This window comes from Cardiocondyla obscurior, linkage group LG12, assembly GCF_019399895.1.
Source record: "Cardiocondyla obscurior isolate alpha-2009 linkage group LG12, Cobs3.1, whole genome shotgun sequence".
NCBI lineage: Eukaryota > Metazoa > Arthropoda > Insecta > Hymenoptera > Formicidae > Cardiocondyla > Cardiocondyla obscurior.
In genome coordinates, this window is record NC_091875.1 from 1,712,530 (window position 1) to 1,737,647 (window position 25,118).

Genomic DNA, 25,118 nt, shown 5'->3' on the forward strand with positions numbered 1-25,118 from the left:
CGCGTGTGTGCCACACGTTTTTCCCCGGGTTACACAGTCGCGGCCGCTTTCATGCACGTATCGCACACGCTACCGCCCTTACGTGCGTGTGCACTCGCGCTCACGCACACATCTCCCGCGCTCGCACACTTACGCACCCACACCCGCGCGCTCGACACCCACACGTTCTTGCGCGGCCACACCGACGCATAGATTGCATACTTATGTCGGCACTGTGCACATAAAGTTAGGAGGGGGGCGCGCGCGCTCTCCTTCGCTGCCGCACAAGAATAAGAAACACGGTAGCATACATAAACAAGAAGGTTGGGGATGCAGCAATTTAAAACGTACCCCGGAATTCCTCCCAGCGGAGTCGTAGAGCGGCCCTCCATATTACGAATTCCTCCCCGCCCTGCCGGTGTCCTCCTGCATCTTACTGGGAATTTCGGTCGTATAAAGTGGTACTATGGGCGCGAGAAGCCGTGTATTAGCGGATATATCTGTCCGACGATCGCTACCTCGAGGATCGTCCCACCCCCGATCTGTGGATTTCGATGACGTGTAATCGGTCGTATGCGGCGCGGGGGTTGCCTTCTCACGCGGACGGTGCGCGCGGGGATGCAGCGCTTCCGAACGAAATTTAATATTAATTTATTTTATTTCCTTAAGAACGCCGAAACCATTGTGATTAATTACGAGTAGAATATGATTGACGTAACGTGCTTCATGCACCTGAACGCTTCCTCGCAAATGTATTTATCCACATTCTTTTCTTGAAGAGCGTGTTTGCAATGAAGAGCTAAGTATAATGTAATTTAACGGAATCGTGAGGAAGTGCATATATTTTCCAGTGAAATTTTCACGCGGGTCCTTATCAATATTCATAAGTAACGCACAAAGTAGCGCCGCGCCATAGGTACACGTGGGACTAAACGTATCGTAGCGCATGGCGTTCACGCGGTACGTGGAATGCAACAGCGTTGAAAAAAAAAAATCGAAAAAAAAAGAAAGAAAACAAGAGAGACGCAATACCCCCGCAGAGATATCACGCTTATTATGCACGAAGTGCGATCTTTAAGCGGCATCAATTTACGATCTTCGAACAATCCCAGCCTTACGCGATTAATTGTACTCCCACGAGTCTCTTCATTGTTTATCGGCGCATTAATTGGCGCCAGGCTGAAACTATATTGTAGAAAAAAAAAAAAATTATCTCGAACATTGCAAGCTGCGCGCGAAGGTCTTTGTAAATTTTTTCTCGCGACTTTCGGGTCGCGAGGCGAATGATCGCTGGCGCGAAGGGTGGATGGTCCTTGATCGTGGCGCTCGCAAAACTCACCCGGGCACAGTGCGGGGACGCGAAATCCTTTCGCGGCATTACCTATTATAGAGATCAGCGCCTGCATCAGCGCGGATAAGTCAAATAACGTTAACAATGGGGAATTTTAAGTTACTTCAGCGTTGTGAATCGAGCGATTGAGTGTTTGAACGGCGGTGTCGCCTCGGGCGGCTGTGTTTGCAGATATAAGGGACCCGAGGTCTCGGCGAGTTGGGGGAGGAGTTCAATTGGTGGCAGCAATCCTAGTAATGTACCCGTGGGGCCGTGTCAAAGTGCTCTCTCTGCGAGAGCACGACGTTGCATTCTGCATTCTACACCTTCATTCTTAGGAGTGAGGCGGCGGAGGGCGGGTAGTCGAGGGATGGAAGGTGGCGCAGGCGAGGATGGGAAACGGCGATTCCTATTGGAATCCACTTGTCCTTCATCTTTCGACTTATCGATAAGATAACAAAGATCCCCGCGGGAGATGAATAATTTAAGGGAGTTGACAAATCGTGAATATTTGAGCGGCGGAGCGGAAACTCACGAAAGGGGGAGGGGAGGGGCATCGCGTGGAAACGAGGCTTCTCGGATACGAGCAGTTGTAAAATGTGTGACGCGATATACGTATTGTTTATACGGACAACTACGTGATTCGGGGGAGGGCGATACGAGTCTCCGGAATAATTCATATGGAGGTGTTGCTTGGCAAAAATATTGGTGAGACAGGGGTGAGGGGTACGAAAAAATACGTGTATATTATTTAGAAAAAAAAAAAAAAATGTATCTTGTTTTGCATACGAATCATTCGGCCTCAAGTGGAGATGATCGATATCGCCGCATCAGTATGCGTAATTCGGCATGCCGAAACGCGCCTAGGAGAGTTCCATATCACGCGCCGGATTTCGATCGGGCGCGAAACGCGCGCACGGTCTTTCCCCCTTTCCGCCGTATAATCCGGGGACCGTTATAAAGGTGGAAGACGCAATCTCTGCGATGGCCGTTTTCTTATTCCGCGGAGAGATTACTCGGCGCGGTTAATGGCGCCGCGCGAAATCTGGCGATTTAATTGAATGTAGGTAGCGACGACCGCTGGCATACATTTTAATTCTTCAGACGCGCGGCGACGAGTAGGCCTTCAGTCTTTTCGCACCTCCGCGCCCCGGCGACTTCGCTTTAAAAACCGACGGGCTAAATAATGTATATCACAGCGGCGAGAGCGGGCGGTAAAACAGTTATAAAAACACCGGCAACTACGTTAGGATCAATTATTTAGGATGTACAGCTCCGTAAAGAGAGAGTAGACCAGTCGTAAAGGGGGCGGAAGAAAGTAGCGCTCCTAGGACGGGGTTGACGGGGGAAGGGAGAGGCGGAAGCTACCACGGGAGTTATAAAGGTTGCAGTTAAAAGTTCCTTGAATTATCAAGGGATTGACTAGCCAGCGACATAGTTGACGGCTTATTTTAAAATGACACGCTGAAATTTCAATTCCACGAAAGTAGACTTCACTTCTACTAATTAATTGATATCTTTTTATTCCCTAACAGGGATTTTTATTAGATACGCGCCGATTGTTTGCCGTTCACCGCGAGCTGATCCTTTTTATCCAAACACTTTTGCGCCCCGCGTGTTTAAAACGAGAATGGGTCTGTTCAAAGTTTAATGAGAAAAATATAGAAATTAAACGTACGTGATCGATAATGAAAATAATAAAAATGTGGATGGCAAGCTAGTGTATTCTTTTACTTGATGAAAAGAACTTGGCGGTCAAGTCGATGTTTTGAGAAATAATATAGTAATCTGCTTGTTTTATTTAATTAAATTAAGAGAAAGGAGGTTAGTCAGGATAAATAATATATTAATAATTTGATTGATACGTTTAATAGAGAAAAGTACAATTAAATCTGTAAACATTTTTTTTTAGACCAAAGAGATATAATAATTATTTTAATTAAGAATTCAATATTTTGGTTTGTAAATATAAAAAGTACATAATACATTTATTATTTCATTCAATGGTAGACGCATTTAAATATGAAGTACTGTTCTTCATGATTTTGATGCCTTCATTGCATCGCGGCAGATAGAGGTCAACGTTTCGAGATCAGCTGAAGTAATGAAAAAATTAGTCTGCTTCGGATCGAAACTACCTCCCATGAATTTCTGCAAATTGTTAGAGATGACATATAATTTTCGAGACTCGTTATCGATAGCAAAGTCCTGAGGAAACACCAGTGTCGTGTTGTCTTGCGCTACCAATTCTGCAAACGAGATTTTTTTGACGCGTTAAAATACAGATCAATAAATTAATAAATTGATATTAATTTCTATTTGTTTTTAATAGAACTTTTTTTTTTATTTTCTTAAAAATGATAACAACGAAATCGTTTAAAGAAATACACATGCTTTGCTACTTGTGAACGTTAGAGACATCTCTGATGAAATATTTGAACTGCATTGGATATTATTTTAATATTAGAAAATTTTGTAAAATATGAGTATAAATTTTTGCACCCTGTTACTTTTATTGATTAATTTTCGAAACGGTGTAAATCACATATATTGATATTTAATGACAAATGCAGGTCATTAATAATTTAGTTGTGCGTTACTTACTGAATGTCTCCGGATTCAGCTCCGTCATAGTATCCCAACACGCAATGCCGTTCCTATTTACCTGAGTAAAATAGTTAACGCATGTTTCTGGGTCGATGACGGAAGATGATCCTTGAGTCCGCGGTCCCTTCGTGCCGACAATCTGAAAATGATCGTAAACCACTGATTTTTTCAATGTATCGTCCTGCAGAACGTCCGTGGGCACAGAAAATTCCGTGATACCGGACATGGCATGGAAATAGAGCCTTCGATTTTTGTTAACGGAAACCGGCGATAGTGACAATCCGAAAATGCCATCGGTCCACTGAAAGTTATAGCCGTTAACATTGTAATCACCTGTCAATAAAAAAAAAAACAAGTTTATTACAAAACAATAAGTAAGTTTAATAAAAAAAAAAAGAGCTATATTTATCGGCGCCGCAGGCAGTTACTGGTTTTGTTCGATCTTACCGTTCAGTGGATCGAAATGAAAGAAGTGATGATTAATCCGCCAGGAATCGTTTTTTTCCCAGTCGTACACCACTATGCCATATTCGCTCAAATCGCTCATATACGCGTACGCTTTGTCGCATTGTTCGGGTGCGACATCGACCACGAGATCAGCAATGAATGTATTAGGCTTTACATCCGTATCTTTCAAAGTATAGCTGCGCGCAATCTGGAATACAGACCGGCGAATGAGATAATTTCGAATTTTGAAACGTACGCTGGAAACATAGATATAAAAGTTAATAGTAATTACAAACGTAATTATCGATACCTGATTAGTCTTTAAATCGATCACAACAAGTCTCATCGGGCGCACGACCTCCGTGTCTCCCAAAATGTCGTTTACTCCTGTGTCGAGACCCCATAAACGGTCGCAGGCATCGATTCTTATGCGGAATATACTTACGAGGCCATCGGGCAAACTGATGTTATTTGCCTCGAGATCAGGGTACGGCATTAAGACTGGACTGTCTACATAAATTATAAAATATGATACATTTATTCGTTATATATACAGAAAAGTGTTTTTTTTTTTTTTTTTTTTTTTTTAATGTACACTTAATATTTATTGCATTAGTCGCGCGGAATAAAATTTGAATTTAATAGAATTTTTAAGTCTTGTAATAAATATTAAATATAAACCTAACATTATAACGCTGTAAAGTTCGCGTGATAGAATATACTTTTTTTTTTTTTAATTTTATTTAATTATTTTTTAATCAATTTAATTCAACTGTATAAACTTACGTTTGTCGTCGCTTTTTGAAAAGTAATTTAACGTAGATAGAACACCGTTCTTCCATCGCGGTATTGTGACGAACATTTTTTCGTGCCAGATCCCCAGACCTAATGGCATGTTGTTTTCCGGGATGTAATTGCCGGAAGCTATATACTCGTTTCGAATGGTATCATTTGGAAATTTAAATTCGACCTGTTTCCAAGAATAAACGGTATCGAAGGTGTGGCTGCTTGCCGTGGCCAGGTAGGCCAGGAACAGCAGGTAGAACATACCTGCAAAAAATCAATCCGCATTTAATGATTATTTATTTATATATTAAAACTACCCGTAACCTTCAGTTAACATAGCCCAGCCAAGATATAAAAATGATACAAAAATATCCGCGTGAATATTTTCTAATTAAAAAAAAGAGTTGATTATAAATTATTATTTATATTTCTTATATATTTTTTATATTATATCTCTTACTTTATATTTAGTGTTGAATATCGAGAATATAATTGCAAGTGGCTGCCGCTCTGGGAAATAAATACAATAACTAATAATATTTAATAGACAGTTCTTTGTAAATCACGAGACGCGTCTCTTATATAAAATTAATGATTACGCCGAGACGTATTGGAGATGCACGTATCAATGCGGGGGAAAAAAAAGCGTTTTTATATTTATGCGTACTGTCATGAATTTTTCGAAATATTTATAGAATGATTTACATTGTTTTCTATTATATTTAAAATATGTGGAAAACGAAATTGCTGAATAAGATTTTAGAATACTCACTGCTCGAAACTGGTTTCGGAACAAACGGCTGGAAATCGAAAATTAAAGTAGTCTTCTCTGGAACGATACGAGATGGAATGACGCTATAACGTATGAATGTATCGGCTTTTATACCTTCTTCCAGGCGTAAGTGTCGATGACTCTTGGATAAGAAAATCTTTACGCGTATGTCAAATAAAATGTTAGATAAAATATTATTAATGAAGATTTTGTTTCTTACAATTTTAATTTTATATATTTCCAAATATTGAATCGGCAAAATTTAAATCTGCTATTTTTTTCATTATCAATAATTTTAATTGCATCCGCCTTATTCGAAGGTTGTCTCTAAAACCAAAGAGATTACAACAATGCTGCAACGTGGTAATCGTAAATTATTCACGATTTATTTAATTGCGCATGCTGAACGGAGGAGCTATTTTGCGCGTAAAGTGTTGCTCAATTATCAAACAAATGTATTTCTAAGAACCATCTGTAGCAAAATCCGGTAAATAAATCTTGTATAACATTAGTCACGAGTGAAATAATAAAGTATTATTTCTTACTTTGTATAAAATGCTACGTGCAAGAAAGTAAAAGTGAATAACGGTATATCGATTCGAACGGAAGGGAACGGAATATTGCCGGCTTCGAGACTCATCGAGTATTTAATAAATAAGTAATGCCTTTCTTACAAAAAAAATTTTCTATTTATATATACATTCGGTATAGTCTTACACAGTAGTTACTTATTCTTATTTGTTTGGCAGTAAAAAAATTTAATTAATACTTTGTTCAATTAATACTCGTGCCTGAGCTCCTCGATGAACGCAGTAACACTAACTGTGAGGTTCTAAAAATATTTTTTCTTACATATATCTCTTATAAAATACTAAGTTCATAGTATAGTAATATCATAAAAAACATGAATCAAAAAGTCGATGAGGTGAACGACTGCAAAACTATTCGTACTACTTTAACGAAAATAGCGTAATAAATAGAATTTCTAAATGTGCGCACGTGATTTGCTTTTCACTGGCACTTGATTAACATTCGGGGTTACAATTTAATATTTTAATACAATGCGCGCACGTGTGCGCGCTCGTGCGTCTGGACTTATTTAAAATATTTAAGGCTTTATTGTGACGGTAGTTTTTCTCATAACGCCGCTTCCGCTTCGAAATCTCCACGTTTTTCTTTCGACTTACGCCGCCTGCATATAAAAAAGCACCGTGTTTTATAATTTAGACCGCACTCAAATTATATTCGAACACAAATCGTAATATTCAACAAAATTTATATCCGTATTCTATATACGAGCATATATTAAGTTATTTTTTATTTTTATTATTATTATTATTTTTTTTTTTTTTTAATCCGCAAATGAAAAATACAAAGAGGACTCAAAATATTCTCCTAAATATCGATTTTACCACGTGTCATTATTCTGCTTGCATTATTTACGAAACGGCCAAATTTTTCACGGGAAAATTGATAATGTATAAAAAAAGTCAATATTCATTTACATGTGATATACATACATGCCCGAGTATAGAAACGGTTAATATTTGAAGAGGAAAAAATTTTTTTTTTGTCACAAAAGGAAATCTATTTACAATTTGTGTTTGCAAACCGGTTTATTAACTTACTTTCCGAACTCTTCGCCATCTTGGAGCGTTTCTGGCAAGGTGCATTCGGCAGTTTCGGGCAGTAACAAGCACAATGCAGATCCGATCAGTGGCAAAATCCCGAATATGGTCGGCGGCAGCCACTTTTCGATGTAACTCTGAAACGATATCTGCGATTGGTAATCTAGAAAACTCATCGACAACTGGCGGCACTCGGACGTTCGACAAAATTGCGGCAATAATTTAATTTGATATTTCTAAGTAAGAAAAAAAACGTCACGTAATACATTTGCAAATTGACAGCAGCCAGACTTACCAGAGACACCACAAAGGGAGCTAGAATAGAGCCTATTCTGGCACACATGCTACTCGCGCCGATCCCTATATTCCTTACGACTGTAGGAAACAGTTCTCCGGAGAAAAGGTAGACTGTTGTAAACGACACCGACATGCCGACAATACCGAGACATGCCAAGAGCAGTCTTAACCATGCCATATCTATAAAAAATGAATTACTGCGACACCGACATACTTAAACAATTTATAATTATTATTTTGCAAAAATCTCGTAACTTTGCTGTTTAAATTACAAACATTTTTTGTAATTAATTAATTAACTTATTGATTAATTTATTGATTAATTAATTTAAATTTTAAAAAATCGTTAGTCGATAGAGATTTTGCGAAAACAGGAGAAAATAATTTTTTAATAATAAAAACTTGTAAAATAATGGCGCTACCAAGCTTTAAATATAGAAACAATAGTTTTTATGTAAAATCACGATCAAGCGCGAATTGCAAAAAGCATAACGGTTAATTATATTTAGAAATCGTTTACTGTTTGATACGATGATTAGAAATAGACAGGCCACTCCGCTTATAGAATTGCTGCAAATCAGGGTAATTCGTCGACCCAGCGTATTCATTGCCCACCAGGCGACAAAGTTTCCCGGAATCTGTATGGCACCAGACACTGCGAAATTAATGAAAATATCGCCGCCGACCTGGCCAATATACTGCGATATGCCGAACAGGCCCATTCCGCAAACGACCCAGTTAAAGAAAATAGAGAGTGACTTCACCCGCATGTTCGGCGTGCGAACCAAGTCGAAAAACGAAGCTTTGTAATCCAGCGTAGATTTTTTAAGATCCTAAAACAAAATGCGATCAAATGCTAAAATTAAAACTTGAAACTGCGTGTAATATAATTATATGTATATACAATTTTTTTTTTTTCTCTCAAAAAAAATTCTTCTCTTCGATTAGTGCAGATTTAATTAATGCAGATATTCGAATTTAAATAGTTTACTTCTGTACCTGATGCAAGCAATGTTTCCTAACTACTTCACGAACGTCCACATTTTCCACTTTATTCATCTCGCCTCCTTTTTGCAAAATCTCACAGGCTTCCTTCTGCTTTCCCATAGCCAGTAACCACCTAGGTGACTCGGGTACTATCCACCAATAACTTAATAGAACAATAGATGGAAGTGTGATGGCAATTTGTAGCTGTTGCCAGTGTCGAAACCAGAATGCAAGTCCCGCCAGCGACATGTGGCCTAAGCTGAATGGAATTTGGTACAAAACGGTGATGGCAGCACGCCATTTTGTACCTACTATTTCCATACCTGAAAGATATATATTTTTTTAATAATTAAAAAATTATTAAGTTACTTTATTAACAGGAAAAAAAAATTTTCTTTTGTAGATGATTTAAATTAATGTTATAAATAGTAGAGAATTCACTTACAAATAACGTAACTAGTAACCATCGTGCCTCCAGTGGCTAAAGCACTTAACAACTTCATCAGTAATAACGCGTAAAACCAAGGTACTACGGCGCAGCCGATACCTGACAAAAGTTGAAGAACAACGGAAACCATCAGCGGCATTTTCCTGCCGTATCTGTGAATATTCGTGCACAGTTTTCAATTAATTTCTCACTTACTTTCGCGGCTGTACGATTCGAAGTCATTGATACTCACCTGTCCGCCAAACTCCCGAAAATGATATTACCGAGTAGCACTCCGAACATAAGAATAGATTGCTGTATATTCGCGTAGTGCGTTCGATCACAGACTAAGTTCCACTGAAACAACGATAGGGCCATTAATTAATCCTTTTCATTTTCAAATCGACGGTTAATATTTTTCTCGCCGCGCTATGCTAGGCTCACAAATGTTTGCGCTTGATCTTCGAAGAAGCATGGTGCATTTACCTGCGACGTAATAGTCTCGGGAAATATTTTTCTGTCGTATTCCCACGCCGTGCATTTAACTAGCGTGTCGTTCAGATTGGCCATGCATTGGTCCTCGGAGTATTCCTCCGCCGCAGGCTCCGTGCAGTTGTAATCTTGATGAGGGGCCATAAAAACGATCGCTAATTGATGCCACGCCACCGGAAATTTGACCAGGGAGATCGCTAGGCAAATGACGATTTGCCATCTTCCGAGATTGCCAATCGCGATCTGCACGGCGTCGACATTCGCGTTCGAGTTGGCACGATCGTCCTTACCGTTAGGCACTTGCTTGGCATTCACGTGTACTGTAATTCAAGGAAAATATTCTTTTGCTTATTTATCCCATGAAATCTCTAGCTGCGCAATATATTGTTGTAAAGAAAATTAATTTAGCATATTTACTCGTACATTGCAATTACGCGCATTATTTATTCTTGAGTCTAATTACAAATTCATTACATTATTGTGTGAATTGAGACGATTTATAGCTTCTCAATTAGTTTTGCATAGATGAGCATCGTCAGTTACATCGATGTGAAATTATTTATTGATACTCATAAAGATTAAAAAAAAAAAAAAGAGAGAGAAATGTACACACAAATTTTTATTCTGCTAGAAAAATATATTTAGATTAAAATAATGTAGTCATTATTTTGATTTAGAGAACAAAAAAGAAATATTGTTAAGAGAAAATCCGTTTCTAATACGAATATTTTTACTTTATGAGAACAATGGAGTTCGTGACGGTCGTTCAAACAAATCTGTCAGGTGGATTAAGCAAACTCTATTTGCACAAGTGACAGTTAATGATTATCAATATATGTATAATGGTTTGCGAAAAATGGTAACATGCTTGAGTAACGGAGCATGAAAACAATCGCCTATTTACATAGAAACTAATAAGAACCGAGAAAACAAGTCCATTAGTTCATAGACATGAAAAACAATTTGCGATTTTCCTTATTCAGTACTAGCAAATCGAAATTAAATCATCAATAATTATAATTTCAATTGTTAGATAAGATGGCTGCGTAATAAAGAATTAACCTCGCTTGTTCTTGACAAGTAATTCATTAATATTTATAAATTAAATAACTCTTTCTCTCTCTCCCTCTTTTGTTTTTTTTCTTTTAGGCATAATTTCCGAGTAATAAGATTTGAATGTCTACGTTAAATCATTTTTTTTTTAATTACACAGAAAAGTCTTTTCTTATTTTATATATTTTTTTTCAATATTATATGTGCATTCAATATTATATCGTGTACGCGAAATAAGAAAATTGACAGTGAGACCCTTGATAAATGTAATAACAATTGTTACTCTGAGCTCGGGTTCAACAATACGGACATTATTATACAATTATGGCGTAAAATAACGACAAAACCAGTTCGAAGAAGGAAAAACGCTAGAAAGTGCATGTGAACCATAAAATGCATGCTAACCTCGAGACATCAAGACAACCTTCGATCTCGGACACTGCAACTTACGTCGACATCCTTCTTCGGCAGCTCGAAAGGTCAGTCTTGCCTTTCAAGCTGCCATGCCTTTATCATGCGATACAAACTTATCCTAGCGTTATTACGTGTATGTGTACGCGCGCCAAAATAAACGGCTCAAATTTTTAAGCCAAGAAAAATTTTTTAACGAAATTTGGAATCGACTTTTGTCACGCGCATCATTTTTTGACGGGTTTTTTTTTTCACTCAGGTCGCCAAAAAAAAAAAGAAACAAAAATCTTTTACGTTTATAAAAATTTTTTAAACAAATTTTAAAATTACACTGCAAACGTACCATATTCAGAAGCGTTCGTTTTCGTTTTCTTCATATCACTGTCTGCTTTCACGTTCCGCTAAATTCTTATTTTTTCTGTACTCGGATACCTGCAACATCGAGCAGTGCACATAAGTGCGCGAGCGAGAATTTGAAGATAACAGTACATGCATTATTAATTAAATATCTATTATTCGTCGGCAATTATTATTATTTTTTTTAACGAGCACGATAGACAATTCACACATGGCTCGGCGATCTTATTTTTCTATTTCTGATTTCTTTTCTCCTTTCACTCAGTCGCCTACTTCTTGTACCTCTCCTACTTGCAGCAGAGTTGCAGGAAAATTCTTTTTCGCAATAACGAACATTCCTTCGACCTCGTATATGTATCACGGTAACTGGTATAGTTCGGCGGTTACAAATTAATTATCATTACTCGCCGCGATTAAACCTACATTTCATAACGTACAGAAGTCGCGGAGCTGACGACAAGCGCCCCTCACGTCACGCATATGCATATTTGCTCTGCGCGAGTAATTACAAGCTTCGCATTAGCATTCACCTTTTATCTCATTCAAATCGCGGAGATAATTTCCAGTTATTCCCAGCTGTCAGATAAGTTATGACATAAGTACACACTGGCGGGCTAAATGGAGAAAACAGTAGCTACAATTTAAATAAATGTGCTCGTTCTTTTTGTGCGCTTATTAGTACTCGCTCGCGATATTAATATAGGTATCGCGATGGATGTAATATGTTTAACTTTTTTTAAGAGTTTATTCTCAGTCTCAAGTGTTATATTGTAATAACTAACAATAAAACGTTGGCGGGTAATAAAGCGTTACGCCCCGGGAAGATAAATAGGGAGATGTGATGATCGGCTAGCGACGTTTATAAAGTTAATGCGAATAACAGCTAGGACGTTGAACTTAAACAGAGAAAGAAAAACAGAAATGGAAAGAAAGGAGCGAACCCCGTTATGAAGGGCGCAGAAAAATCGCCGGCGTTCCAATGACTCCTCTCGCAGATACAACTTTTCTTCGCTGTTATTACCGCGTTATTACTGTTATCATGCCCGCCGCAGCCTAATTATGATTTACGCGCGGAAATTACAGACGATATGTAGTCACAAAAATGTCCTGTTTTAAGGAGATTTCTTACAGGCCCAATCCGCACAACTCAATTTTCTTTTTTTATTTTTTTTTAAGCATGTCAGGCTACAAGAAACACGCCATAATTTCCACGGTACGTACATTCCTTCACGATATTTCTTTGCGATAAGTCATAAACAAGATGGAAATTCGAGAAAAGAATTTATTGCAAGTTAAACTTTAGGAATGTAAAATTTTATATTTAAAATGAAGGTTTTATTTAATCTCTGGCTGCTGTATAGCACGATAGGTACTGAAACATTTTTAATAAATATTCTTTCCGCACAAAAATTAATTTTCTGCACAATAATATTTTTGAGATCTCAAGCTCTAATAATAAATTATATAATGTAACACCCATCTTTACTTTATCGAAATTGAAAAATATGTTGTTGACGATAATGGCTTTAATATCCCAGAGATTTTTTTTTTCTTTCTTTTAAACAATCAAAATTTTAATATCGACAGAGAAGATTTCCTCCCCCTTAAAAGAACTCGTGTCACGCACATTACAAGCGTATTGATTGTACGACGACGCATTAATTCGAATCGTGCTTACTCGAAAATCCGGTCAGATTGAAAGGTGGAATTGGGACGCACTCGCGTGGTTGTCACATTAATACGAGCGTTACTAGAAAATGAGTTTGTTCTTACTTATGAAATCGTGTGAAACCGACGGCTCAAGCGTAACGACTATCGCGTACCCGAAGACGCAAGTCAAGAAAAGTCTTTCAAGCCACTTGTTCTCCATCTCGAAGAGGAGGGATGCCGGCGCCAAACGTCATGTCGGGACGCGGCGCCGTTACATAGAATTGCGAGAAAACACATCGGGCTTGTAACCTGCAATTTTGCGCGCGAGATGATAGGAATGTGACCGCAGCATCTTCCCGGATCACTCGTCAAGTCATCGTGGAATATTAATTACGAATACGTTCGCATCAGTTGCATTCTCAATATTCCGCGACTTTGTTGCACGCTTTTTGCACCAATTTTTTCCTGCAAAATTCTTTTTTTACGTACGACGTTTAATAGTATCGAATAAAATAAGCATTTCGCGGAAAAAAAATTCTTCTTTGGATGTATCGCTCCTATAAATTGTTTAATGATAATTATATACGCAAATCGCTGGTTGCGTAAAGCGACACATACTTAGCATTATTTGAAATATTATTACAAAAAAAAGAAAAAATATTTTGTACTGTCTAACAGTCATTGAATGATATTCTAATGTCAAGGAAAGAATCTAACCGAGGTTCAATTTGCATAGCTTGATGAACGTGCAGTTGCTTTAACATATATCATAATTAAAGTGCCTGGACAAGTGAAATGTTGATCACAAAGTCTTGATCTACAGATCGAACTGTTTAAAGTAAATATTATTTATTTAAAGTAAAAAAAGAAAAGACATTTTTATATTTTGACAACTTTTTATTTTTGACAATATTATTTGTTATAATTATAATTGTGTGATAATAATGTGTCGGAAACAAAAGCTTATTTCATCCTTTCGTAATAACGTGCTATTGTAATAGTTAAAATACCATATTTATTCAGGAAAGTTGCGAGCAGCCGCGCGATAATCAAGATTACACTTTAGCTGATAATTTATGTTTGAATTTAATTGAGTAATGGCAAATCATTAAATCGCTTTAACGAGAAAATCATAGATACGCATTTTGTGCACGCTTGTGTCAATAAATGTTGTACAACGAACATACAACGAGGCGGAAATGTCAGACGCGTCGAATACGCCGGGAATTGGAGAACGACGCAGAAATTCTCTCGGGGAAAAACGCTATCGAGGTTTAAAAGTTAGGTCTCGAAGAGTTTCATACACTTAAAAAGAAAGAGCCTGCTGCGAATTAAACTTCACAGACGTGAAACAGTAATACAAGCTTATTTCTTATTTAATTTCGCATTATTTTTAATGTCGAAAAGAGAAGAAATTAAAATAAAACTAACTTTTTTTAATAAGATTTTTTTTAAATATATATAAAGCGCATTCGAAAATTATACTGGATTTTTCTGATAAAAAGATTATATGGAGATACATGAATACTATATTTCAAATAAAAGCGCACGAATATTTGATAAGAATATTTTAGAACCAAAGTGTACGTTTAATAACGCATGTATTCGTATATTTTTAATATTTTATTTTCAGTTATTATTCGGCTATTGATTATGTAAATAATAAAAATTGCAAATTAAATTGCAATTTTTTTTATTTATGTTATTTATGTTACACCTATTTTATAATATATCAAAGGTATTAAAATCGACTTTTACGCTGGGATTTTCTCGGTGTAACATTTTTTTACTTCTATAAAGTTTAACCAGTCTAAAGTTGAAACGTGGATGATATATTTTAGAAAAGTTACATTACAAATTTAAGATTTTACCAAAAACATTAAATTGTCAGTTAATGCTTTAAAATTTTTAATGACGTATATTATAATTTATATAAAAAATAATTAGTTGGTCTTTCTACATTTATTAAAAAAATGTGATGTCTAATCTCGCATTACACGCCAATATTATACGCCCGATTATTAAATGTGCAAAAGAGCTGGCTGCAGCACAGTTTTCTTCCCGTTAACCCCAATTAACTTATTCTCTTAAAAATATTTGTGAGTATGCGAATGCCGAACACACGACGCACAAGACATAGATATTTCCACGTGTGGCATCTGCATTAAGTGGCTTAATTGTCACAAATTTGTTGACCACCGCGCGCTAATCGAAGAAACAATTCGGTCGGTGTTTTATAGCGCTTTAATAGTACAATTTCATTTTTTTACGTCTTGAAGTCTTCACAAAATTGTTGAATTTTTTTTTAAACATAATTTGTGACGCATTATCAGCTATTTTTTTTTCTTTTAAATATTAATCTCCTCTATTTAAGCGTGGATTATTTTTGTGATTCAAAAAAACGTCTCAAATGCTTCTTTTTTTTTTAGCTCAAATATTTTAGCGGTAGGTCGTAAAAAGTCCAGGAATGTAGAAATTTACCAATTAATAAGAATTGCCGAATATGATATATATCTTTATACCGGCAGCTCAATTATCCTTCATCACGACAAATGCTTGATGACCTCAAAGTTTCTAAATCACTCGTGTGTAACCAGGATACGAGTTTATATAATAATAATGTCCGAATTGTATGTCTGGTTAAACGTCGTTATATATTTCATCATCTAAACGCGTAATGCAACTAATGTTTAATGTTATTTTTCCTTTGCAATATTGTACAAAGATAAAAAAAAAAATTTGTTTTTTAAATATAGGTAAATAGCTTCTTGATAGTTTGGTGCATTTTTCTAATGTAAAACATTAGTTTTAATATTACAAATGTGTTTATTGTCGGCTCTTGCATTGAGCCACGTTGAAAGCATATTGCTATTTTTTTTTAATTTTATTTTTAAATTATAATTCATGAACTTACCCCCGAGATTATTAATTACCTTTAGCTTTCCAACGAGAAACTTAACATTCGCGACGTGTAGCGGCGCAAGAATACATTTTGCTGCTACATTCTATACTACTTACCTTTAAACGATAATCTGTACGTATCTAATGTTCCACACATATGGTTTTAATTGAACTGCATTCTTTACATCGAACGTATTGATTTAAAAAATGAAACATTTATATTCTTTTATTACGTATCAATGACACAATTTATAGCAATACGTTCTTTATAAAAAGTAGAAAATTATTTTAATAATTTAAAGAAATATACTTCCAGACATGTTCTTATCATTTAAGTTGTTATCTATGACAGATAAAAACGGTATCAAAAAATATTAATTATATGCAAAAGACATGTTTTTACAAAGTTGAATGAAAAGTAATTAATGCAAATATTTAAAATTATCTACGTTTATTTAGGTGAAGTCATATATAAAGGTTATGCAGAATACACTAAAAGTTTAAACAAAATATGCTTCTTTCCTGCAAAATTATCGCAAAGTGTAGTTTAAATTGTACAAAGAACATATAACGCAAGAAAAAAACTGAGAAACTCAATTTCAGCACAACGCTTTTTTGAGTTTTTTTTTTTTTATTTATTTTTTAAATATTCAAATATACGCGCGTGCGTGTACCTGCTCCATGACGAGCCGATACTTAAGCGCAATCGAGGAGTTTGGTGATAAACTTTAGGCATCAGTGTAACTTATCTTAGGCTAGCGTCAAACACGTCAGTGACGCTCGAGCGCGAACAGTGAATTAACAAACGCATTAAAAAGTACGATTGGAATACGACGAAAGAATTTATACGTTTGAAAAATGTGGTCGTCAATGCTCGTGGTAGCCTTGGCATTAGGTGCTGCGTTATCGGAGACAGTTAATTTACCAAGTAACGTATGTTAAACGCTATTATATAATCTTTTATATTTTATATACGTTTAATATGCACACACGCCTATTTTGCAGCATGCTGCTAAACGTATTTATTTTTCAACGAGTCATACACTTGCAATGTACGTTCAATGAAAATTATATTTATAAATTCGAATGCAAGTCATAAAGATTGAGCCTGACCGATTGACAATTGTCCTCGACCTCGTACTCCAGATATAGCCACCGTTGATCGAATAAAAGTGATGTATTACTTGCATGTAAAATCTTTTTTTTTTTTTTCTTTACACGCAAACATACGTGAACTTGTGTTAAAAACGTATTAAATTTTTGCAATTTTTTTTTAACAATTTCTTTCGAGCGAAGTAATTAATTAAAATTTCTAATAACGTTCAAACGTGCATTCAAATTATTCGACACGATGTTTAGAAAAATAAAATATAATCACGTTATTACGAGCGTGTAACGATTCATTTACTCTTACGGCGAGAAGCGCGCGCGTTAGAACGATATCATAGAATGTATGCGGGTACATGGTCCTATGTGATAATGTGTAAATTTATCTCTATGATTAAAACCTATCGGAGTCTGAGCAATAATACCGTTTAGATAAAGTTAGAAAGCGAAAGTGAAAGAGTCGTAGAATGAACCGTTCGTACAATAACCGACCTCAAACGATGACCCTCTATTACAAAAAAGTAGAACTCGTGGAGAACGTTAAAGGAAATTATATATTTTTACGCAAGAGCCTTGGTATCGTGAAAAATAAATACATGGCACATTCTACACGGATTATAAAATCGATGCGTAACGTCAATTAAATTGCGAGATGGAAATTTAATAAATAACGCATCGTTTTTTATAAAGCTAATTTTATTAGGTAAGAGTTTAGAATAAGTTCTTACAGGATACGCAATGGCGATACGGTTTCGAAGTCGATTACGCAAATAATCAGTTTTTACTGGATGGAGAACCTTTTCGATACGTGTCCGGTAGTTTTCATTATTTTCGAGCGCCTAGGCAATATTGGAGGGACCGTTTAAGGAAAATGCGAGCCGCGGGACTTAACGCTGTTTCCACGTAAGATAAATATAATTATCATAATGACAGCCATTATTATTATTATATATAATAGTGTAACAACATTATAATATTAGCTAAGTTTTACTGCAATTTGCATATGGCAACTCTGCATTTCGAAATCATCATAAAATTATATTTTAAATAGAAAAAAAAAATTTGTTTCTAAAAAAAATTTATCTTCCACGCAACTTAAAGGTTTATATTTATTTTATTGCTGTGAAAGTACTTCATTAACAAATAATGAAATTACATCTCTTCTTCGTCCATCAAGTAACTGATTGACGACCAAGTATGATCAAAAAACGTAATGCTGATTTCGCAAAATAATATATGTATTGATATCATTATTAACGCGTTAAACGTCACGATAGAATTCGAATAGAATTTTATTTACTTTATACGGCGTTTAAAATAATTAACACGTCGCGAAATAATTGATAAATAATTAAATCTTCGCGATGTGCAGTTATGTCGAATGGAGCCTTCACGAGCCGGAGCCGGGTCAATTTAATTGGGCCGGTGACGCAGATCTAATAAATTTCTTAAATATCGCGCAAGAGGAAAATTTGCTTGTGCTATTGCGACCGGGTCCATACATTTGCGCGGAAAGAGATTTGGTAAATATGCACATTAATTGTTTAGCAGGATAATCGGCATAACCGGTTACGTTCCAATCTGTCATAACTGAGATAAAACTTAAAAATTTCACTTTACATTTTTTTTTAATTTTAAATAATATAGTTTATAAACTAAAAAAAAATTAAATAATATAGTTTAGAAATTATTATTATTTATAACCTAAATAATCTGTTTTTAGGGTGGCTTACCATATTGGTTGCTTCGCGAAGTACCGAATATAAAATTGCGTACGAAAGATTCAGGTAAATTATAATACGTTTCACTGAATAATTATATAAGAACGTGTAAAATACGTGTAATATATATTTTTTTAATTATTGCAGCTAATTGTAGACTATAATTCACTTAGAAATCTTTCTATCTCTACAGATTTCGTGACATACGCGTCGTTGTATTTAAATCAGGTGTTGGACAAAGTAAGGCCGCTTTTAAGAGGCAATGGGGGGCCGATAATTATGGTTCAGGTAACACTTATCTAAAAAATAGGAAAACGTCGGTATAGTTACATAACTTACGCAACATTATAATTGCCTTAAAATTATATCTTTTGTTTTTCGAGATAAAGATTAACTAATATTTCAACGTTATCGCTTTATCACGCTATCACTTTTTGTTGATTGAGCTAATTTTGAACGATATGTATTTTAATACGCGCGTTGGGTTCTTTATTTTTACGATGCTTTAACTTTAATCGCGTCTACAGGTAGAAAATGAATACGGCAGCTATAACGCTTGCGATACGGAGTACTTGAACATATTGAAAGACGTGTTTGTCGCAAAAGTTGGCGACAAAGCCCTTTTGTACACAACCGACGGTAATTCTGCAAGTTATCTTCGGTGCGGATTCGTTCCCGGGGCGTATGCCACCGTCGACTTTGGAACGTCCGGTAACGTGACGTCGAGCTTTCAAGCCATGCGTCTTTATCAGCCAAGAGTAAGCGCCACTACCCTCTAAGAAATCGCGAATTAATTAATAAATATTAGGACGTTTGTTTACGACTGTTAATCGACAGGGTCCTCTAGTGAATTCCGAGTTCTATCCGGGCTGGTTGACGCACTGGGGAGAAACTTTTCAGAGAGTGAAAACGGAGGCTGTCGTTAAAACGTTGAGAGAAATGCTCGCCTTGAACGCTTCCGTTAACATTTACATGTTCTACGGCGGCACGAATTTCGGCTTCACTTCCGGTTGGTAATCTCTTTCGTTATTTCGTAAATAAGTACGATTAGAAATAAGATGAGCCGAGGCAGTTAGTTAGTGCAGTCGTCAATCGATTACGTCGGGAATTCGTTTTAATTTATTCGACGATCGTTCACAGGAGCTAACGGCGGAGTGGATGTGTACAGTCCACAATTGACCTCGTACGATTACGATGCTCCTTTAACCGAAGCCGGAGATCCGACGGATAAGTACTTTGCCATAAGGGACGTCATCGGCCTCGTACGTTTCTAAATTTCTTTATGATAATAGATCACGCGTTTCAACTTGGTGCTTTAAGCTCGCAAAAAAAAAAAAAAAAAAAAAAAAACGCGTCGCTATTGGTATCACGGAAGAAGTCTTTTACCTTAAATTAATTTTATAATTCGGTTCACGTGCCCTTTGAAATTTCAGTATCTACCGTTACCAAATATGTCCCTGCCAACCAGGTCTTCGAAGGCCAGTTACGGCCGAGTGTTATTGGAACCGGTACAGAAATTGCTCGACAGTCGATCTCCATTCGCGGTGATCCGGGAGGCTGCGGTCCATCCGAAAACCTTCGAGTCTCTGTCCGTAAATCAAGGCTTTGTCTTTTACGAGACTTACCTGCCGCCGTCTTTCTCAGACCCGGCTATACTGCGAGCAATAACGAAGGACAGAGCGCTGGTTTACGTGGATAATCAGCTGTCTGGTACTTTGAGTCGCATAGATAAGATATTTACTTTACCACTAGAGAACCCTTATGGCAGCCACTTGGGGCTGCTCGTGGAGAACCAGGGTCGCTTAAATTACGGCAACGATATCCACGATTTCAAGGTATTGAGACACCTAAACGATTCTAACATGTTAACTTTTCGAATTATTATTTAATAGATTGCTATTTAATTTTTATTAATACAATTATAATTTAGATTTTAATTTAAATTATTATTAAAATTATTATTTAACGAGCATGCTCGTCAATGAAAGAAATTTCGCGTCTCAGGGCATATCGAACGTGACTATCAGCGACACCCTGCTGACTAACTGGAACATGACGGGGTATACATTTTCCGACGTGTCCACCCTTTGGAACCTTTCGGCTATAGAGATCGAAAGCGGCACTCTGCACAACGGTCCAGTATTTCTACGCGGACATTTCAAAATCTTCGAACAACCGCTGGACACGTTCTTAGATACCACCGGCTGGGGAAAAGGGGTGGCCTTCGTAAACGGTTACAATCTCGGGAGATATTGGCCGGTGGTAGGGCCGCAAATAACTCTTTACATTCCAGCTCCATACCTTCGCATAGGCCAGAACGAGTTAATTATATTAGAACTAGAATACGTGCCGGTCGCGAGAAGGATGATATTCCAACCCGTGCCGAATCTGGGTACGCTGAATTAAACTCTAAGCTTAGGTAATTAAGTAAAATTATAAAAAGTATTGTTGGATCATGTACGTCTTTTTTTTTCTTTCTATGCTTTTAATACATACTGATAAAATATTTTAAAATATATACTTAATGCTACTATATTCGTTTCAAGCAAACCCCTTTTTAGCTGGACCTAAAAATGCCGCAGCTCAGATTGTTTTTCTTTCAAACCATTACGGTTTTATTGCTGCGACAACTTTTTTAACAATTTAAAATAAGAGAAAAGTATGTTTCAAGCTTCGAATTTTTTAAATCCTGATTTTACTCTAAACACTCTAAATAATTCTTTTCCCACGTAAATACTTTTCTAGTCTCATAAAATCACTGCTACGACAGGAAAGTATTTTCTAACAAAATAAATCCTTCCTATCTTTTTTTTTTTTTTTTTTATTTACAATACGTAGGATTATGGGATTACCAATTCCATGGAAAAACAATTTGATATTTATATTATTCGATCCGCCGAAAGTTTCGCGGGCGTCCGTATTGCGTTATCTGAATACTTCACGCGTTATCAGAGCCGTGAAAGGACTCGGGGGAAACGTTTAACGGTAGTTTATACGCCGCGAGAAAAATCGATCAGTTTCGATAATGCCGCGCTACACAGCAAAAATATGCGCATTGTTGCCTATGGTCGATGGAGAACCGATTTGTAAAGATCCCGCGGGCCATTCAATGGCTTTAATATCCTCCGCGTTGACAAATGAGGGTTTCGCACGGCAGGACGTCCGATGGCCCGATGCCACACGACGAATTATCTCACCTCCTTTTTCGCGTCCGCGCTTCCAGGCGAATATCCGAAGATAATAATGAGAATGGTGACAAAGCACTACCGGCCACCCCGCTTCATAAGCTTTACCTGTGGCGATAGAGTCTGTTTCACGAGCTAACACCGTCAAATGTGTGTAAAACGTACATATATATTTATTTATTTATTTATTTATTTATGACGCAGAGCTTTAAAGAAACAAATCTCTTAAGAAATATATGGATAACGTTTTAAATGTGTATGCAGCGAAAAGTATCTTTGCTCGCTGTCGACTAGGCTAATTATTTAAAATAATAATTATTTGAAAAATTATCTTTTCTTGCAAGTTAGATTAAACGTGTGAAATTTTAAATCTAAATCGTTCTCCACACAATGTTTAATGACGATATGATTAATGACGGAGTATGATAAAAATAATACGATACAATAGTTAGATGGACATTACTATATTTTATTAATTATTTTTTAATTCGTGGTTTTGTTTAGAATAATATAAGCTATATTAAGAAGTTTCGGTGTGTACCACACAGGCAATTGCAAAGGATATTACGACGATTAAACTCCGCCCTTTGCGAAAACGCCGCCTCCGACATGCGCCGGAGGGTCGTTTGCGGTTGCATCGTTTCTTACCCTTAATCACGCGTTTAATCTGTTCGAAGGTGTAACATGTTACGCGTGTGAAAAATCAGCACGGTTCGAATTATTAACCTGTTTCTAATATCAATTGCTCGTTCCTAACAAAGTACTGATAACAGCGAATTATCGCGATGTCCGGTAAGTGTGGAATGTTATTGAGATTTAAAGTAGACATTTAAATTAAATCGTAACAAGTATGCAAAAACATGGACCACGCACGGTGTAAGTTAGCAGAAAAATAATAGAAAAAACATTTTTTTTAAATTATTTTTGTTTTACGTGAAAAAATATTTCTCTTATCACCATTTTAGTACTTCAATATTTAAATAGTATTAGAGATTTTCGTGAAGTTGCAATTATTTGAATTCGTTACAAATGTTGCATTTACAAGCAATTTTATAAACATAAAAATTTGCTCTTTAAAAAGGAAAAAAAAAGACAAAAAAAATTACGAGTATGTTTAAAGACAAAGAACTGATATTACGTAATTAATATAACCAATTGTGAATATTTTAATAGTATGGAACGTAACACAGAATGCGCCCTTGGATTTGAGCAGACGTGGTACTGCGTGGAAGACTGACGTTATTAGTAGTAGTACTATAAAATTTCAACGACGTCTTCCCTGTCAAACTTGCGGCAAAAGCTTTGACAGACCTTCCCTTTTAAAAAGACATTTACGAACCCATACAGGTAAATTAAAAAAAAAAAATCTGTGAAAAAATCGCATACACGGGTCCTTTATCATTTTTATAAATTCTTGGAATTCGAAAGTTCTCCGTCAGTTTCATCGTTTTAACTACATTTTTTTTCTTTGTTTAAAATATTGATAATTAATTATTAGAAAAAATTTATTTTTTTTTAAATATTTTTTTATAATTGCTGAGTTTTTTTTCAACAAATTAGTACGTTTTATATTTTGAATATTCAAGTCGGCAGTTTGACATAACGAGGCAACGATTAAAATGCACATTTAACACCAAACTTCTCAGGCGAAAAACCACATGGTTGCGCAGTATGTGGTAAGATGTTTAGCACAAGCAGTTCATTGAACACTCACGTTAGAATTCACACCGGCGAGCGTCCTCATGAATGCCCGATGTGCGGAAAGCGTTTCACAGCATCGTCAAATTTATATTATCACCGCATGACCCATTACAAGGTATTGTTTTAACTCTTTGAATTATCTTCGCAATAATAACGCAACTTAGAAATAAGCATAAAAAAAAAACGGAGCCTAGAAAAAAGGTCATCTTTCCTCAAAATTTTTAGAAAGAAAAAGGTAATTCTAATTTTACTTAACAAACACTTGTGTAATAATTGTTAATAAAATTATACGCTAAAGAAATATATTTATAATATATATATTGAGAAAATAATGCAGGAAAAACCACATAAATGTGATGAATGTGGAAGATCTTTTCCAACTCCTGGCGATTTAAGGGCTCATGGATATTCTCACACCGGTAACTGGCCCTTACGTTGTCCCGTTTGTAACAGAGGATTTTGCAAACTCGGCGCTTTACATCACCACATGAAATCACACGGTAATAGCAATAGTTTAGCGATAAGAAAGTAAAAGGTAAATATTTGCTTTATTGGCTCGCTGCCAAATGCATTATCTTTTTTTTTATCAATAAATTTAATAGATAAATTAATCCACCTGAACGACATCTAAATAAAGTTCTCGAACGGTTTTAAACAGATCCCGCGCGAAAGTAAAAATGTGAAGAATATGAGCTTTATAATTATCTGAATTAATTTCCCATAAATATAAATAACTTTATTTATATTTTCCTTTATAGGTGATCGTTCTTGTTACGATATATACAATCAGAAGCCCTCCGTCATCAATAATTTACGCACCCACGAGCGTTTGCAGCATTCGCATGTATTAAATAATAATGCACCTGATTATACAGGAGTGCACAATGGTATTTCAAGCGTAGAAATTATCAAATTCGAAGGTTTTAATTACATGCAACTACCTAGAATGTATCCATGGCCTTCTTTCTCTTGGATACCATTACCGTTCCAAAATTAATTAATTACATTTTCCGCAGTCACATTCAAATGTTGTATTAGAAGAAAAAAAAAAACACTTTTTATTCTTAATGAAGACTGAGAGCATATAAAATACAATAAAATAAAAAAAAAATTAAATAAATAAATAAAAGAAAATAAAATGAAATAAAAAGTATAATCTCGCAAATCATGTAAACTGTTTCGTGTAGTGTAAAAATTTGTATTTGTGTTAATATGTCTAATATATATGTATCAATATTAATAATTAATGTTACCGCTTACTGATACTACTAATAATTTGA

At 35.9% G+C, this 25,118-nt stretch overlaps 4 protein-coding genes across 6 annotated transcripts; 2 read left to right on the top strand and 2 right to left on the bottom strand.

Moving 5' to 3' along the window:
* Window positions 1-1,844: 1,844 nt before the first annotated feature.
* Y-f (yellow-f) lies at window positions 1,845-6,025 on the bottom strand. The gene is made up of 6 exons (XM_070664944.1): window positions 5,922-6,025; window positions 5,150-5,413; window positions 4,674-4,873; window positions 4,364-4,571; window positions 3,914-4,249; window positions 1,845-3,558 (listed from the first exon to the last, which is right to left on the bottom strand). Exons 2-6 carry the CDS (start codon window positions 5,409-5,411, stop codon window positions 3,347-3,349), a joined length of 1,218 nt encoding a protein of 405 aa, XP_070521045.1. The 5' UTR covers window positions 5,412-5,413; window positions 5,922-6,025; the 3' UTR covers window positions 1,845-3,346.
* A 120-nt stretch (window positions 6,026-6,145) lies between these two features.
* On the bottom strand, window positions 6,146-13,419 carry LOC139107374 (organic cation transporter protein). 3 transcript variants are annotated; one of them, XM_070664943.1, is made up of 10 exons: window positions 13,347-13,419; window positions 11,560-11,648; window positions 9,747-10,072; window positions 9,514-9,617; window positions 9,279-9,433; window positions 8,846-9,156; window positions 8,367-8,679; window positions 7,845-8,026; window positions 7,550-7,686; window positions 6,146-7,113 (listed from the first exon to the last, which is right to left on the bottom strand). In XM_070664943.1, the coding sequence occupies exons 2-10, from the start codon at window positions 11,591-11,593 to the stop codon at window positions 7,059-7,061; spliced, it is 1,617 nt and encodes a 538-aa protein (XP_070521044.1). In that variant the 5' UTR covers window positions 11,594-11,648; window positions 13,347-13,419; the 3' UTR covers window positions 6,146-7,058. The 3 variants fall into 3 exon arrangements, with proteins under 3 accessions (XP_070521044.1, XP_070521043.1, XP_070521042.1); XM_070664942.1 differs by having other exon boundaries at window positions 13,252-13,377; XM_070664941.1 differs by lacking the exon at window positions 13,347-13,419 and having other exon boundaries at window positions 11,560-13,207.
* A 3,324-nt stretch (window positions 13,420-16,743) lies between these two features.
* Window positions 16,744-21,470, top strand: LOC139107373 (beta-galactosidase). The gene is made up of 10 exons (XM_070664940.1): window positions 16,744-17,057; window positions 17,962-18,134; window positions 18,604-18,754; window positions 18,955-19,018; window positions 19,146-19,240; window positions 19,480-19,710; window positions 19,790-19,961; window positions 20,093-20,214; window positions 20,386-20,787; window positions 20,957-21,470. Exons 1-10 carry the CDS (start codon window positions 16,983-16,985, stop codon window positions 21,356-21,358), a joined length of 1,887 nt encoding a protein of 628 aa, XP_070521041.1. The 5' UTR covers window positions 16,744-16,982; the 3' UTR covers window positions 21,359-21,470.
* A 1,821-nt stretch (window positions 21,471-23,291) lies between these two features.
* On the top strand, window positions 23,292-24,835 carry LOC139107019 (zinc finger protein 239; the record flags this gene model as incomplete). Its single annotated transcript, XM_070664227.1, has 4 exons — window positions 23,292-23,484; window positions 23,784-23,953; window positions 24,176-24,338; window positions 24,597-24,835. Coding segments are annotated over 4 exons (765 nt in total), but the record flags the coding sequence as incomplete, so codon positions are not given.
* Between the last annotated feature and the right edge of the window lie 283 nt (window positions 24,836-25,118).